The following is a 15,471-nucleotide window of genomic DNA, read 5'->3' as shown; positions in this document are numbered from 1 at the left end:
ATATAGCACAGCTTAGTAAAGATTTTTAACTAAGCTGTGCTGTAATTTATCAATGTTTAATTTCCAACTGCTGCTGCCTCTCAGCTTTACTTTCCATAAGCATATGCCCCTTTTAATTTGTTCATGTTGGTATTGAGGCACAGCATTTAACATTGATTATAGACACACTTTTACATATATGTCTTGTGAAATGAACATGCTTCCACCACAGCTGACTCAGTGAGTGGCCATTTTGAAATGTGAAGTCAGCGAATGAAGACATAACTGGGAGTAGTCAGAGTTGCTCCCACTTTCCCTGTGGGAAATCTGACTTCAGTGAGGGCATTTTGGTTTACTTTTCTGACTGGGAAGTTGGAATTTCCCAATAGCAGCTACAACCAGAGCACAGCATAAGATATGTTTGTGCTTGTTTTCTTTGTTTTGTTTGTTCCCCAAAAATAATGCTTTTCTTTGTCATCCCATTTCTCATGCCTCTGGGGACAGCCCACTAAAACGCTCCAGCAGGAGTCATGCTTTTTCTTACCTTGCATTCTGATAAAATATTTGCAGGCAACTGGCTTAACTCATTTGTGACACATACATCAATCAGTCTAGATTCAAGTGTTAGTTCTTGAATTTAAAAATCAAATTATACCCATTACCCATCATTTACCCACTCCTGGTGAGCACAATTTCAGTCATCAGCTCACACTGTGCTAATTGTAATTATGGGGTGGATTCAATTTATTCAAATTGCTAAGGAGGCAAGTTGGCATAATTCTGGTCTTTTCTTAATTCAAGGACTCGTTCCTTCTGTGACTTTTCACATGGCTAAATTGTGATTTCTTCTTCCACTTGTAATCACAACCAGAGCTGTAGTGAGAGGTCTGAGGCACAGAGTTCAGATTTCTTCATGGCACGTTCATTGTGCACACGAAGTAAAAGCTGTGTTTCAGCTCCGCTTTGTGCAGCTCTCCTTTTAGTTTGTCTGCATCAGACTTATTGTGACAGTTTTGACAAGTAAACGTTTCTCTTGTTGTGTCATTGCTTTCATTCTTTGAGTGGAAGTGGGCGAGTGTTTATGTGTACATCTGTCGGGGTGGGGAGCTTTCTTTCACCATGACAGGGGGAAGCATTGACTGGTCTGATGTTAAGCTAGTAATGGTGTGAAACACATGCTGAGATTTTCAGAGAGCGTCAAGGTAAACTTTGAAGAGGTCGCAAGCAGTGAGGCAACAACAAATTTTGAGGATATTGTTGGAAACAAGGTCACACGTAGAGTTTTGGCTCAGACTGCCTTACAAACCAGCTTGAGCCAAGCCATAGCTCCCGGGAGGTCACAGTGAAGGCAAAGTTTGGAGGATTTTCAGAGTTAGGAATAAGTTAACTTCAAAATGAACTAAAATAATCGGATTAAAATCAGTAGCATGTGCGTTAATGGAGTCATGTTTAATCTTTCAGACTGTTAAAGATTACCGCCATCAAAGTACAAATACCTTGAATCCAGCTGTCGAAGCCAGATATTTACAAACGCTGCATAAAAAGACGTATAATCTTCATTTTTCTTCGCTGTCTCACAGTAAATCTAAGGAAACATTTTTCCATTCTATGCCAGAATTACCAAGAACACACCGTGTTAATTTTGGTGCGAATGTCTGTTAGTCTGCTGTTAGATTTGAAGGAAAAATGAAGTTGTTAAAGCAGAGGTGAAAATGTGTGTGAGCAAGGCAGCCTTCATACCTCGCTCAGTTAAGGAGGAATTGACTAAAACTTCAGCAAACTGTTGTGAGAAGCTTGTGGAAGGAACCGCAAAATGTTTGACCCAAATCTGTTTACAAGGCAATCATAACAGTTACTTAATAAAATTACTTGAAAGACTATCTCTTTCTTTCTTTATCAAATAGAAATGGTAAATAACTGGCCTGATTAAATATAACACAGTGAGGAAATAAGTTCTTTTTTTTTATACATTACATGTACATATCTGGTTGTAACTGCTTGCTGTAATTATGTGCACCTGCAACAAAACCCAGTAAAATGTCAAGTTGCGCCCCGCTGCTTCTCCTCCGGTTCTTTCCACTCTTGTCACAGTCCTTCAAAAAGCGTCTCTCCAAAGCAGACACGATGAAATAAATAGATGCGCTGAAGAGCGTGGTAATGATGGAGATCCACTTAAGATGACATTTGCTCCATTCTTGCCTCTTGCCTCTTTTCCTACTCCAAGCGTTTTTGTAGCAGGTGAGAAATCGAAGCCTCGTTTGTCACATTTACATTGGTCTTTTCAGGATCATTAGGGGACACGGTATCGACATCAAGAACGTCAGCTCCAGATCAGTCCTCACAGTGACCAACATGACAGAGGATCGTTACGGGAACTACACGTGCGTCGCCATCAACAAGCTGGGGAGGGCCAACGCCAGCGTGCCTCTTATTCGTAAGTTGTCATTCCACTTGTTCTTGGCTGAGTGGAGTGGTGGAAGCGACATAGGCCTGAAAGTATCGCCTCTCAAGTGCTTTCTTTATATTTACTGCAAACCCAGCTAAACCAGAGCAGCCACTGGATACGGACGTACTAGCAGTTAAGCTTAAATGTTTTTGTTTTGTTTAGTTTAGTTTAGTTTTTTTTTATTGTTTTTTTTTTTTCTTCCAAAATTTGTTGTCTGCTGTGGTTGCAGAGTCTGCGTGGGTGTCTGCTTTGAAAGTCTTCATCTGCATGTGTAATGGTTGAAAACACCACCTGAAAGCAAAAATTTACTTTGGTGTAATGACATCAGAATTATGCACATGACTGCAAAGGTTATAACTGGTAAAATCAAGGCTAAGTAGTGTGGTTCAGATTTATTTTAAAAAATGTCTGGGAGTCGAGCCTTTTATAATTTTCAAAGCTCTGAGTTCAAAAAGGGCCAAAACATCAGAAGCCATGCTGCAGGAGCATCTGTGCTGCGCTGGGCTTTCATTTATCGTGGCTGAAAAAGCATTCTTGCACAAATGCAAGAAAATAAATAGGAGAATATTTGCTAATACCACAACACAGACAGCAAAAATGTTCAAAACAACAATACGATGAGTTAGTTTGAAGAGATTTATGGATACACAGTTGTAATTCAAACAAAAATACAGCAATGATTTCTCACCGCAATTTTTCCAGGAGCTTTCCTGTACATACTTAAATTACATTGCATTGATACACAAATAACATGTTGCTCTGCAGGTCAGCATCTTTCCCCAGACTTTCCTTTGCATCTTTTACTTCATGCTTTTTTTATCAGAACTGGAGATTTGGCTTTTATTTGTGTCATGTAGCGCTGTGTTGTAGATGAATATTATTCTAGACTTCAAAAGTAAGCAATGTTTTATAGTGGAGGCATGTATAAGAGGATTTGTATATTTTTCCTCTTATTAATTTGGAAGTCAGCATTCAAAAATAAGGGGAAAACCATATTTAGAAACCTAAAAAGTATTTTATTGCAAAATGATTAGTTTTGTAATTTACAAGTGTATATCAATACACTTTTGAATTAAAGTGTACTAAAATGCAAATGGTTCATAATGTAGCAGGAGCATTACCCAATGAAGAGGTGGTATGTTTTTTTTTGTTTTTTTTTTTTTTGTGAAAACATGTAACTGTTAGGTTTGTTCTTTATTTTGAAATCAGGTGACGTTCACTGAGTTCAGCTGGAAACTGCAAGAGCCTCACAGCACTTCTCCTGGGATTAGTCACCCGTCTCTTACATGGCAGTCATTTCAGTGCTGATTGAGGTTATTTATCAGCAAAATCAAAGGAAATCACAGGTCCACACAGGACACAGCCTGATACTTAACATCAGAGGTAAAAATGAAAAACAAGAAACAATGGAGCCGAGGTACAGCACGAAAGGAGTTTTTAATGTACAAAAAATGATAGTACCGTAGAGAGTTTGTAATGGTGATTGTAATTCTCCATCCTGATTAATGAAACAAAAATAGCTTTTTCCTGTAAAGCAATAAACCTGTGCTCAAAGTTTGTCAGATTCTCTTCCATCAGCAGCAGATCCCTGCTGCCCCTGATGAAAGTCTGTAAAAACCACCAGGTGTAAAGTGGTCACTGCTGAGGCAGGTGTTATCCTCAGCTTTCTGTCATTGTGGCTCTGCACAAAATCAATGCTCTGAACATCACCCCTGCAGCCCTGACTCTTAGAGTTTGCGAACAGTCTCATAACGCCCGACAGCACAAGCTACTTAACTTGATCTTCCGGCCCAACATAACTCACACTGTCGGAAAATCTGCATTCCACATCTGCACTGCAGTTTCTCGAATTATCCAAGGGAATTTAGTTGAAAAATTTAGGAGGTTTAAATTTGTTAGCAAATTCTTGTTTCAAGGAAAAATATATTGAGACATGAGAGCTGATATTACTCGCAGCACTCCACTGAATTGAAATCAGATTAAACGCATGCACCTCTAGAGCATTAATGAGAATTTCTGACTCACTGAAATACAGTGAAATGGAGATGATCAGTAACAGTTTTTGCAGTTTAAGCAGACAGCAGAGCAAGAAGTGCTCCTATTGACATTGATTGCTCTAACGGTTTCCTACTCATATAAAGTGCTTGAAAGCAATTTTTTATTTATTTTTTTCACACAGAGATTCAGATAAGTGTAAAAAGTATTTGCAGAAGTCTAGTTATGAAAATAATCTTCCTTCAGGCCATCATAGGCATGTGCTGACTAAGAGAATTCTTCTACAGTGAGTAATCACAAGCATACTGGATTTGTTAGCATATGCTACAATATATTTTTTTCAGTTCTAAAGAAGAAAATTCCAAAGATGACTAGAGCATTCTAGGAAAACCTTTCTCTGAAACAAGTGTAGTTTGTTCTTACTTTTACACTATTTACCCTTTTCTCTCAGCCACTAAACAACAGTGTGCACATCCATATTATAATTCATTTAATTATGAAACCTGTGGATGTCTAGTCTACATTAAAGCATCGCAAGTAGAGTTTTTAAAAATCTTGACATGATCATTTTCTCACCAAAAATGCAGTTTTCATGTGTACAAACATAAACAGAAGTTACTGTTCACCACTGTAACTTAGAAAAAAAAATTAATTCAGTCAAAGGAGGCACAGCACAGACAACCACAAGAGGTCCTTCCTGCTTACAGTTCTTCTTATCTGTGATTATTTCATGAAGAAGCTTAGACTATGAGAACTCCTGTGTCTATATTCCCTTTGGGATTAATAAAGCAATATAGGATTGTATGATGTACCACCAAGCAAGACGGTGACAGAGCTGTGATAGTCAATACCTGCAAGTGTTGGCCTTCTTCTCGTCTTGGTGGTGTGATATAGAGATTAAGAGGTTTGTGCAACTCACCGGGATCTGGAGATAAAATTTATTTATTGTGCTGTACCTCTGTGGTTTGCATTGACATCAGCTATGAATGCTTTACTGGTTAGTTAGATTTGATCAGTGGCTGCTTAAAGAGAGGCTTGTCTCTTCCGAAGTTCCAGGAAGCACAATAAAAACGTTAAGTATAATATTGAAAAAAGTTGAACAACAAAAACAACAGTTATTGTTGCAAGCAACTACAATTTTAGCAGCTATATTGATTTACTTTTGAATGATATAGATAATACACATTATAGATTTCGTACTGGCAACCCCATTCAAAAGAGTCCATATCATGTCATCAGTTAATCAAACATGACTTTATCAAAATAACATATTTAAAATTCTTCCTTGTAAAACAGGACACAAGGTAAGACCTGAGTGTACCTTGTATTTTTAAATGGAATTTGAAGAAATGGGTTTTGTAACAGTGTAGACAAGGTTCATGTTGATGCAAATGTGTTAATATAAACTAAAACAGTGTGAGTTAACATGCTACATTGTGTTTCTCATTGTCTTTTGTCACTTTCAATCTAGTCTGAGTTTTTTTTGACACCATTTGTTTATGCTGCATAGCATGAAAGCAGCCTTTCATCGTCCTATACCTTTAACATGTTGAGCGCCTCGTATGTTTATCATAGTGAAACAAGCTGCCTGCATACATTTGGATCTGCTTGAGGAAAGGACTCATTATTGGGCTTGTAACCAGTTGCTAATGTTTAAACAAATAACAGTAATTCATAATTCACCAAGTTTGTAATCCTACTCCTCTATCAATAATGGTCACAGCTTACATCTTTGCTTTGTCATCCTTTGGGTTTCCCTGTTTGTAGCCCCTTAAGTAAACTACCTCCAAATAACATTTTTCCTTTTCAACTAAACATGGTCTAGTTGTGCTACTGTAGTTTTAAACATCCAGCACATGTGCTTATGTTTCATTTTAAGCTGTGATTGTTCAGGTGAGCTGCTGCAAGAGAGGTTAGGTGTGTGTGTGTGTGTGTGTGTGTGTGCGTGCGTGCGTGCGTGCGTGTGTGCGTGCATGTGCGTGTGTATGCATCTCTAACCATGGTGGTGAAAACAAGTCCATTAAGTTACTTATAAAGGAATGTCAAGTATTTGACAATTCTAGCAGACAGATGTCCTTGACTTTCTACATTGGCTCATAGGATTAAACACATACAATCCCTTTTTATGTCTTTTTTGTGAAATAAATAAACATTGCAGGGGTCCAGGCCCTGTTTAGCATCACCTAACCTGGAGTACTCTGACATTTTAAATGCCATTAGTCTATTAACATTTAAAAATACTTACAACTTAATTTTTGGTTTTACTTTTGGCTCTGAACACTTACAATGTATTTAAGATTTAAGCATCTAAAATATTGCTATTATCATTTTAGTGAACACTTTGGAGACTCAAAGAACATGTCCACCCACTAATACATATGCTTATACATTCATGAACTTCTCAACTATTTATTTTGCTTGCAGCCCAAAACTGTATGTTTGCTTGGTGTGTTAAATCCCTGCATTGTCAGATTGTTTCATTATTTTGTCCACCTGCTGTGCCATTTGAACAGCTAAGAAAGACAGCAACAGTAAAGGGAATTGGGTACAGTGTTTCAGAATGTGGCTGGGTAAAATAATTTATTTTAATGTATTCAGTGATGAAATATGAACAGGTAAATTAAAATATTCACCAGTTTGTGATGCTCCCTCTGATGGTAACATTGTCCCTATCAGGCCAGAGACTGAGAACAGAAAAAAAAAATGTCTGTAGAGTTGGCTATTGTCAAAGGAGCGTTCCATTCCCCTGTTTGTGTATGCACAAAGAACATCAAAGGCCTCTCTCTGATTCTCAAATGGATGATCTTAATGTGACACTAGCAAGAGCTCAAAGGCAGAGTAGTGAAAAAAGAAAACCCTGAGAATGGGTAGAGGAGGCAGCTTCCTGAGTTGCCACCCCCAACTTCTCTCGCTCTTCTATTCCTTTTTATCTCTCTGTCGTTCTCTCTATCATGGCTGTGTCTGATTTTCTTATCTCACACACTCCTGTCGCTCCTTTTCCTCTCTCTTTCTCCCCTGTCGTTCATTCTTCCTCCCTGTCATTCTGCTTTTCTGTCAAACATCCACACAATCTGATGCATTGCTCGCTTTTCTCTCTCATGATCTCAGTTTCTCTCTCATGATCTGCACTAATGGAAGAGAGGCCAGTTCTGATGTCGCTCTTAACAAGAAATGGCAAGCAGTCACCAAGGAGCACCCGGCCACCACAACAAGTCATATAATAAAAACCCAGGGGCAAATTTAGTCACAGGTGAATTTGAATTGATGCTTTAGAATGAGTCAACAGCTACTGATTATCAAGATGCAAAGGGAGGAAAGAAACATGCATATTTTATAGCTCATGATGTATTGAGGTGAATTTTAAGTAAGGGTCCCAAAATGTATGTTCCTACTACTGAGGGATCAGCCTCGCTGAAAAAGCTTATCCCTGAGTGCCGGAAAGGAGGATCTAACCAATTGTTAAACCTTGGATTTGAGAGGAAAAGTTTAGCTTTCATCCTGGTCGTGCAACAGCTTTCATCCTGGTCGTGCAACAGTGGACCAAATGTTAAACCCGTGGTATTGTTAATGGGGATTGGCTGCCCAGGCCCCCTGCCATTCTGAAGAAGCTTACGATCTTGTTTTTTTGAAATATTTAGCAAAATGTGTTACAGACATATGGGATCCTTTGGTTCTTTTTAAGGAGCCGTTTGTCTGATCCTTCAATAATCAAACCGTGAGTCATGCTTGGGTCTTTGGCACAAAATTCTACATCTTCCGAGTGAAGATTGGGCTGTCCTTTGTCATAGACTTTTTTGTGGTCTTTGTTTGTGGAAAGAATCTGAAGGTCCTGAGGAGAACAGTGTCTAATGTGGGAACCTTAGACACTCTCCATGAGACGGTTAGGAGACACTGATGATCTGGTTCTGTTGGCATCTTCAAGTCATGACCTTTAGTATGCGCAGCAGGGTGGATTGCTCACAGCAGGTCAGGGATTGGTACCTGCTTCAGAGAAGGAGATCAATTATTTTAATTTGTTCATTAGTGATTTAAGGCGTATTCACAGCTGACGAATTTGGTCCACTTTAAAACAACCAAGTTATCTTCCTCCGGTGATCCGGACCTTTTGTTCTGTTGTGAATACACTCAAGTGAATCTGGTGTGGGCCAAACAACTGGACCGAGACCCACTTTTTGAGGTGGTCCAAATGTACATGAATACAGTTCTGCCTCTGTCCAAACCATCTACAAGAAATAGCATCTTTTGGATTTCACGAGCCATTGTTGGTGGACATCTTGGTAAAAATGAGCTCCTTAGTGTTGTTAATGTGACAGCTGCTTGTATTGATTTTGCTGAAATCATACCTGATCTACCATATTCTGATTAGTGATACTGCTGACCACATGTTGTGGGTCATCTACCATATTCTGATTAGTGATACTGCTGACCACATGTTGTGGGTCAGAACATGCAGAACGTCTTGTCTCATTCAGCAGCACAGATTTGCAAACACCGTTCCGAAATAAGAAATAGCACATGCGCTCTGCTCTGTCATTTTTTTCCAATGTTTGCAATGATCATCACCTCTGTGGCATTGTTGGAAAAGTTATAGTCCACTTGCAAACAAGCACAATGTGAAATCAAACCACACCAAGCGAAAAAGAAATAAAGTGCACTCATGGTCTGGACCAAACAAGTGGACCAAAGGACTTTCCTGGTGTGGATGCTTAGAATGGATCAGGAGATGGATAACATACAATCGGTTTAGATTCTGACTTTCATCTATGGCCTTGAGATATGGATTCTGACCAAAGGACTGAGATTCCCGATATAAGTGGCTGAAATTAGCTTCCTCCTTAGGGCGGCCTGAGGTTGGAGTAGAGTCACTGCTCCCCTAAATTAAATTGAGTCAGTTGAGGCAGTTTGTGCATTTGATAAGGATTCCACCTGAGCATTTGGAGGTTTTTCGTACCTACACTGCAGTGGGGGAGCTCTGAGGTGCAGACCAAAAACTCACTGGATGCACTGTTTATCTTGTCTGGCTGGGAATACCTTGGAGCCTCCCGCAATGAGCTGAAAAGAGTTGGGTTTTTCCATCTAGAGCTGTTAGAGTTTAAAATAGCAACACAAATTGTGGGCTTGAGAGTTTGTTTTTTTTTATGTTAAGAGACCTAGTTTTGACACATAAGGTAAGAATTGGTTTCAGTAAAAGAACGTAGGTAAAACCAGTGATCTCTCTTTGACAGTGCAAATATAATTTAATTGCATTTGTTCGGAAAATCACTTATTATCCCTCATTGTGGTGTTTTTTTTTTGTTTTTTTTTATGAAATGAGGATGAAAAATATCACCAATCAATGTAATACTAGTCATGTTTGCATTCACACAAATGTTTTCTTTTTTTAAACTGAAATAAAATTGTAATTGAATGTTGTGAGATAATATTGGGTTTTCTGCAGTTAAACTATCTGTCATGGGATGGTGCACTACGTTTTGACTGTATTAAAAGCTGGTAGAAACATAAACTGGTTTATTTTAGCAGAGGAAAAGCAAACTACATCTGTGAGCACCAGTCAAAGTAATGGGTGTATCTCTGTGTTTAAAACAGGATTAATATTGTTTTGTGTTTACATAGAAAACAATCTGCAGCCACAAAATAAGGTGAATATTACCTTTTTTAAAATGTGCCTGTTGTTTTGAGACGACTATTGATACTAGTTTTTAAGAAATTTATGACGTTTCCAATATTGTATGATTTATACAATCATACAATATCAAATAATAATAATAATAGATTTAGAACATCAGTTCTTAATCTATTATTAAGAACTGATCTGTCCCTAATCTGTCATTAGGGACAGATGCCTCAGAGCATCTGTCCCTAAATCTTATGTGATTTTTATTAAACTCAACAGAAGTGCATCAAAGTACATGGTGTTGGTTTATGTATTTAGTAAAAAAAATAGTGGAAGTTCTTAGTTTTGATTATTTAAAAAAAAAACAAAGTGCTGATCTTTGATTATAACCAATAAGAGGAAAAATAGCCAAAACAGAGGTTCAGTTTTGATCATTGTATTTACAGCTCCTGCAGTTGTGTTTACGCTTAACTTCATTGTCAGTCATTCAGAATAAATGAGAACCTGCAGTTTTTCTCCGAGGAGCTTGTTTGTTTCTGAAAAAATCTCAAACTGTTTCAGATATAATGGAAATGTAATTGCAGTTCATAAATTACAAGAGTTAGAGACAATTGCAGTGCATTGTGTACCTTCATGAACACAGAACAAACTTTAACTAAACCTGTTTACTCTATGTGGGTGGATGTTGTTCTTTAAGCTATTTCCATTCCATTCCTGAAACCAGAGCACTTAGGCATTCGTCAAATCCATGTTCTCGTGTGTCTCAGTTTTGTTTTTGTCTGCTTCACAAGTTGCCTTTTACATTTTGTAGTAGCAACATAGCATAGTTAAATATACGTCATCAGAAAATGACTGACCCTTAATAAATTGAGTCATTCTTCATTACAAAGGCTCACTGACCTGTCGCAGTCTGTGCTTCTCATTCTGGACAGTTTAATTAAGATGTAAACAGTAAATCGTGTTTCTCTCCTCAGTCAGGCTTCAGTTCAGATATCAGGTCACAGTTTGCTGCTTGCTTTTGCTTTTGTATTTGTTTGGCTTCCGTCTTTGCTGTGCTTTTGCGATCATATTACTATATTTAGTCATCATCCATATTGTCCTTGCCAGTCAGTTTATTTTGAAGTGTCCTGTCATATTTCAGATCAGTATGACTTCTGTAGGCTTATGAGAAATGTTGCTCTTTAAACTGTTGAAATTGCTTTCATACTTACCTATGTACTTATTTTGCAATCTGTTTAGCCATTTGCTTAAGTTTCATCCTGTATCAAACGTGCTAATGGCAATGGGTGCTGGTGCCCATCTCTAGCAGTCAGCAGGCAAGAGGCAGGGTACCTGGACAGGTCGCCAGTCCATCGCAGGATAACACAGAGACAGACAGGATAAACAGTCATTCATGCACACACCCACACCCATACCTGAGGAGAATCAACCAATCAACCTGACAGTCGTGTTATTGGACTGTGGGAGGAAGCCAGAGTACCTGGAGAGAACCCACGCATGCACAGGGAGAACATGCAAACTCCATGCAAAAAGACTCCGTGCTGGGAATCAAACCAGGACCTTCTTGTTCCAAGGCAACAGTGCTACCAATTTGCTTTAGTAATAATACAAAATATGTTTATGTAGCAGCTGATGTTTTAAGTTTAAGTTCAGATCTGATGATTTCTTTTGCCGCTACGTTCCAGATTGTATTAGCTTGATGTTGTTATCTGCGTTGTCTTTTAGCCGCTACGTGCTACTTATCTTACTTGTCGCACTTCAGTCTTTGATTATTGTCACTGTAAAACATGATCTATGACCCTGCATATATGCATATGTTTTTTCCACAAAGTCTAGGTGCATTCCAAGTACATTGTTACAGCCTTGGATAAAGATGCTATTAGTATCATGCTGTAAATTCATTTTCTGCAAGCCAATATTATTGAGCTATAGCTCAGATAAGAAGGGCACACCAGCGATATATATATAAAGTGGAGCATGCCGTAGTTTCTCATGAAATAGGTGTATTATAACTTTGCCTTTTTCTCATTGAATTACAGTATTGTCAGTATTTTATTTTCAGTTTACATAAACAAAGCCAGTGTACCAGTGAACCCTGTTTCTTATTAGAATATCTTTAAGACCATGCTTGTTGCAGTCATTTGTCTTTTTATCTTGTTCTCGTGTTTCTCCTGCTTTAGGTTTTTAGAGTTGTTCCTTAAACAGCATAGTCCTTCAGATCAAACTGTATAACTTTGAACAGTCAGTTCTTTGACACACAGTAGGGGTTTCTGACACAGAGAACTGGATGATTGATGCCGGCTGACTGCAGGGGGCTGACTGGTAATAGTCTAGAGCAGTCAAACTTAGATGTACTTTTTTATGTTCAAAATAACAGTCTTGTACCTAGTGAGGTAATACACTTCATTACATTAAACATGTTGCACATAAATAAGTTAGTGATGAGGTTAAATTGTCACGCACATTTCTGCTGTTCCTGTAGAATTATCAAATCATATACATATCCATTATTTAAAGAATAAAATGTCATATTTACAGAGAGACACCAAAAATGTATGTTGCTGCCATAAAAGTATTAGAGGGGCAGTATTATGTACACTTAGTGCTATTTTGTAGCACAATCAAGTAACAGTGGTATTTTAAATTGTTCTAAAAATACTGTATATTTCCCATATGACTAAAAAGAAATTTGACTTTGTAATTTATCAGCCTGAATTTGGGTCTTTGTCTCTTTAAGAAGATTCTGCTCTTTCCAACACTCTGCCTTCAGGAGTCAAAACATCGCTCCTCTATTAACCTTTTAACAACGTTTTTACCAGCATTGCACTGAGAAGTAGTCCATATGTTGAGCTCAGAAGACACGCAGTTCCACCAGGTGTTTGCTAATTGTTGCTGCCACTATATTCTGAAGAAGTGGAGAGTGACATGGGGTGCTTTGTGAGGCAGAAACTCCAAAACTTAAAATCTACAGCTCAGAGGAGGAGCTGTGCCCCAAAGGTGGTGCTTGGTTCCATTGATTTTTTTTGTTTTGCACAGTTGAATGGTTACCATGTGAGATTAAAGGATTTGTCAGACATGCATGAAGGAATTAATGCAACACGGACGGAGTAACATTATAACATGATGTGAAGCTCAAAAAAGTCGATTTTATGTAGTGCTGCTACTTTAACATAACATTTTGGCTACTTTATAATCAGTAATTGTCTTTCTTTGGCTTAAAGCCTCAGATGTTAGTTCAGATGCTTGTCAATCACTGCTCTTGATGGTTGCATAAAGTTACCAAAATAGGGTTGTGCATGACTTGTTATAATGACAAAACATTCCCCCTTTTGTTAGTTTGAGCACTTGCTCTTCTACCAGGGGACAACAAAAGTCAAACAAAAGAGACGATTGGTTTTTCATAAAGGCAATTCATCTAGGAAAAAAACACTATGTGCACATTTTACCAAGAGAAAGGTGTTGACTTTGATACAAATAGTTTTATCTAGCTGAAAAACTGCAGTTCATGAAGAAAACATCCCCAAACACAAACCCAGGCATTTTTTGTGTTCAGCAGAAATTCGGGATTTACAAGCAGATTTCTGATTATCTGTGGCATCTGTGACTTAGTGTGTACAGTAGTCGTCTTGCATTCGGCAATAGATACTCCATTGATGCACTTCATTATCAATATGCATTGTCTGGGCACTATTCAAAACAATGTGCACTTAGGGAACCATCTTCTCTCTCTGCCTGCTGGTGTGCGAGGGAAGACAAATAAGACGGCCAGTTATCTGCTATCATCCTGTCCAGTCTGACCCAGCTGGTTGTAGTTATCCAAGCCACTCAAACACAGTTAATTCTCCACACATTCTTGTAATTTTAACCTGCATTGTACAAAAAAAATAAAATAAAAAATAAACATTCATACCCCTTCTATAGTTATCCGGGGTCCCCATTCTGAATTTTAATTGTTCTACCTTAACAGTATATTTTGAAATAGCTAACCACAAAAACAAATCTAAGGAAAAGTCTGCAGGTTGAACGAAAGATGCAAATGCATCACCTTACCATGCATTGCACACTTTGGAATACTCAATTTGATCACCAGCAAATCTACAACTTCGACAATGTATGTACTTCATGCTACGATGTGCAGACGCTCTGTCTGCACAAGGGAAGCTCACCTCAAGATTCTAAACAGTCACACGTTTACCTAGTTAAGAATTCTTTCAGCTATTTATTATTTAACTTTGTAGGGCCAAACATAAATTGTATATTAATCATTTACAGATCTTTAAGCATTAAAAAATAATACATCAAAGCCAGACGTAGCTGAGCATGAACTTTTACACTCTTACTCATATAACATATACTGTGAAATTGATACTCTTTATGGTTCCCAAATTTTACGTCATTTCTTTATGTTTAGTTCTCATAAGAAATGTTCTGAGATATGCCAACATTCATGGGGAGATAAAATACATGTGATAAGACCTTACTCAACAACAACCTTAGTGGATATATTCTAAGCCAATAGTCTCCAACAGACTAAAGAGCTACAAAGAAAATCAAAAAGTGTTTGCGTTGTATTAATAAGACTAAAGTTTTGGATGTGCAGTCATCAGATTTATACAAGACATTTTCATATATTTCCATATAATGCTTTTTTTTCTCGAAATGCAATAGAATTGTTGTATAAATGCTCTTTCTCCACTATGTATCAATGCAAAACTCTCACACAAACACGCGTCATGATATCAGTTAAGGTTTAATACTTGACCAAAAGGCAATTCTGGATTTAACTTATTTTTTTCATGTGCTAGATTAAAGTAATCTTCATTGAAAGGGCCAAGCTGACACTCTCCAATTTTCTGAGGACTCCTTCTGCTTAATTGGTCAATCTGTTATCCCCTAAACCCACCTCAGCTTAGGCCCGGAGGAAGATTTTCTCCCCCTTTTTTCTCTGTCTTAGTTTCCTCCTCTATATGCCTGTAGTCCCAACCCACCTTCTCCCTCCCCTCTTCCTGTTTGTGCTCATCTTCCCCTAGGCAGAACAGACATTGCCGGCTATCGGGTTAATGAATGTTGTGTTCATTTGTCACGCTTATCAATCATTGCATGTGTAGGTGTCATTTTGACACTTCTTGTCATCTGCCATTGTTGCTGATGATGTTGTTTATTCCCGCACTGTGTGATTGTACCTGAGTCATAGAGCAGAGGTGCAGAGGATGGGGTGCTAAAGGTGAAACCTGAAACACAGGCATATTCGATAACAGCTTAAAATGCTGGAGAAATATGAGGGGATTGGATGCAGAGGTGATGTGCTTCCCACATTGTTGTACTATGAAATAACACTGTTAGATTTTAGCTTGTATAAAGAATACAAAGTTTATAGTCTTGGCATATTTTTATTTTTGAAATACTAACATAAAAGATACATTCACCATAAATATAT

General features: G+C 38.0%; 1 protein-coding gene across 2 annotated transcripts in view; it reads left to right on the top strand.

Moving 5' to 3' along the window:
• Positions 1-15,471, top strand: part of negr1 (neuronal growth regulator 1) — a 171,883-nt gene that overhangs the window by 121,393 nt on the left and 35,019 nt on the right. For both annotated transcript variants that reach the window (XM_008408103.2, XM_008408104.2), the window contains exon 6: positions 2,265-2,413. In XM_008408103.2, coding sequence (XP_008406325.1) covers positions 2,265-2,413 — 149 coding nt within the window. The remainder of the gene's footprint in view (positions 1-2,264; positions 2,414-15,471) is intronic.

Source organism: Poecilia reticulata, linkage group LG4, assembly GCF_000633615.1.
Source record: "Poecilia reticulata strain Guanapo linkage group LG4, Guppy_female_1.0+MT, whole genome shotgun sequence".
In the NCBI taxonomy this organism is placed as follows: domain Eukaryota; kingdom Metazoa; phylum Chordata; class Actinopteri; order Cyprinodontiformes; family Poeciliidae; genus Poecilia; species Poecilia reticulata.
This window is presented reverse-complemented; position numbering and strand designations above follow the sequence as displayed.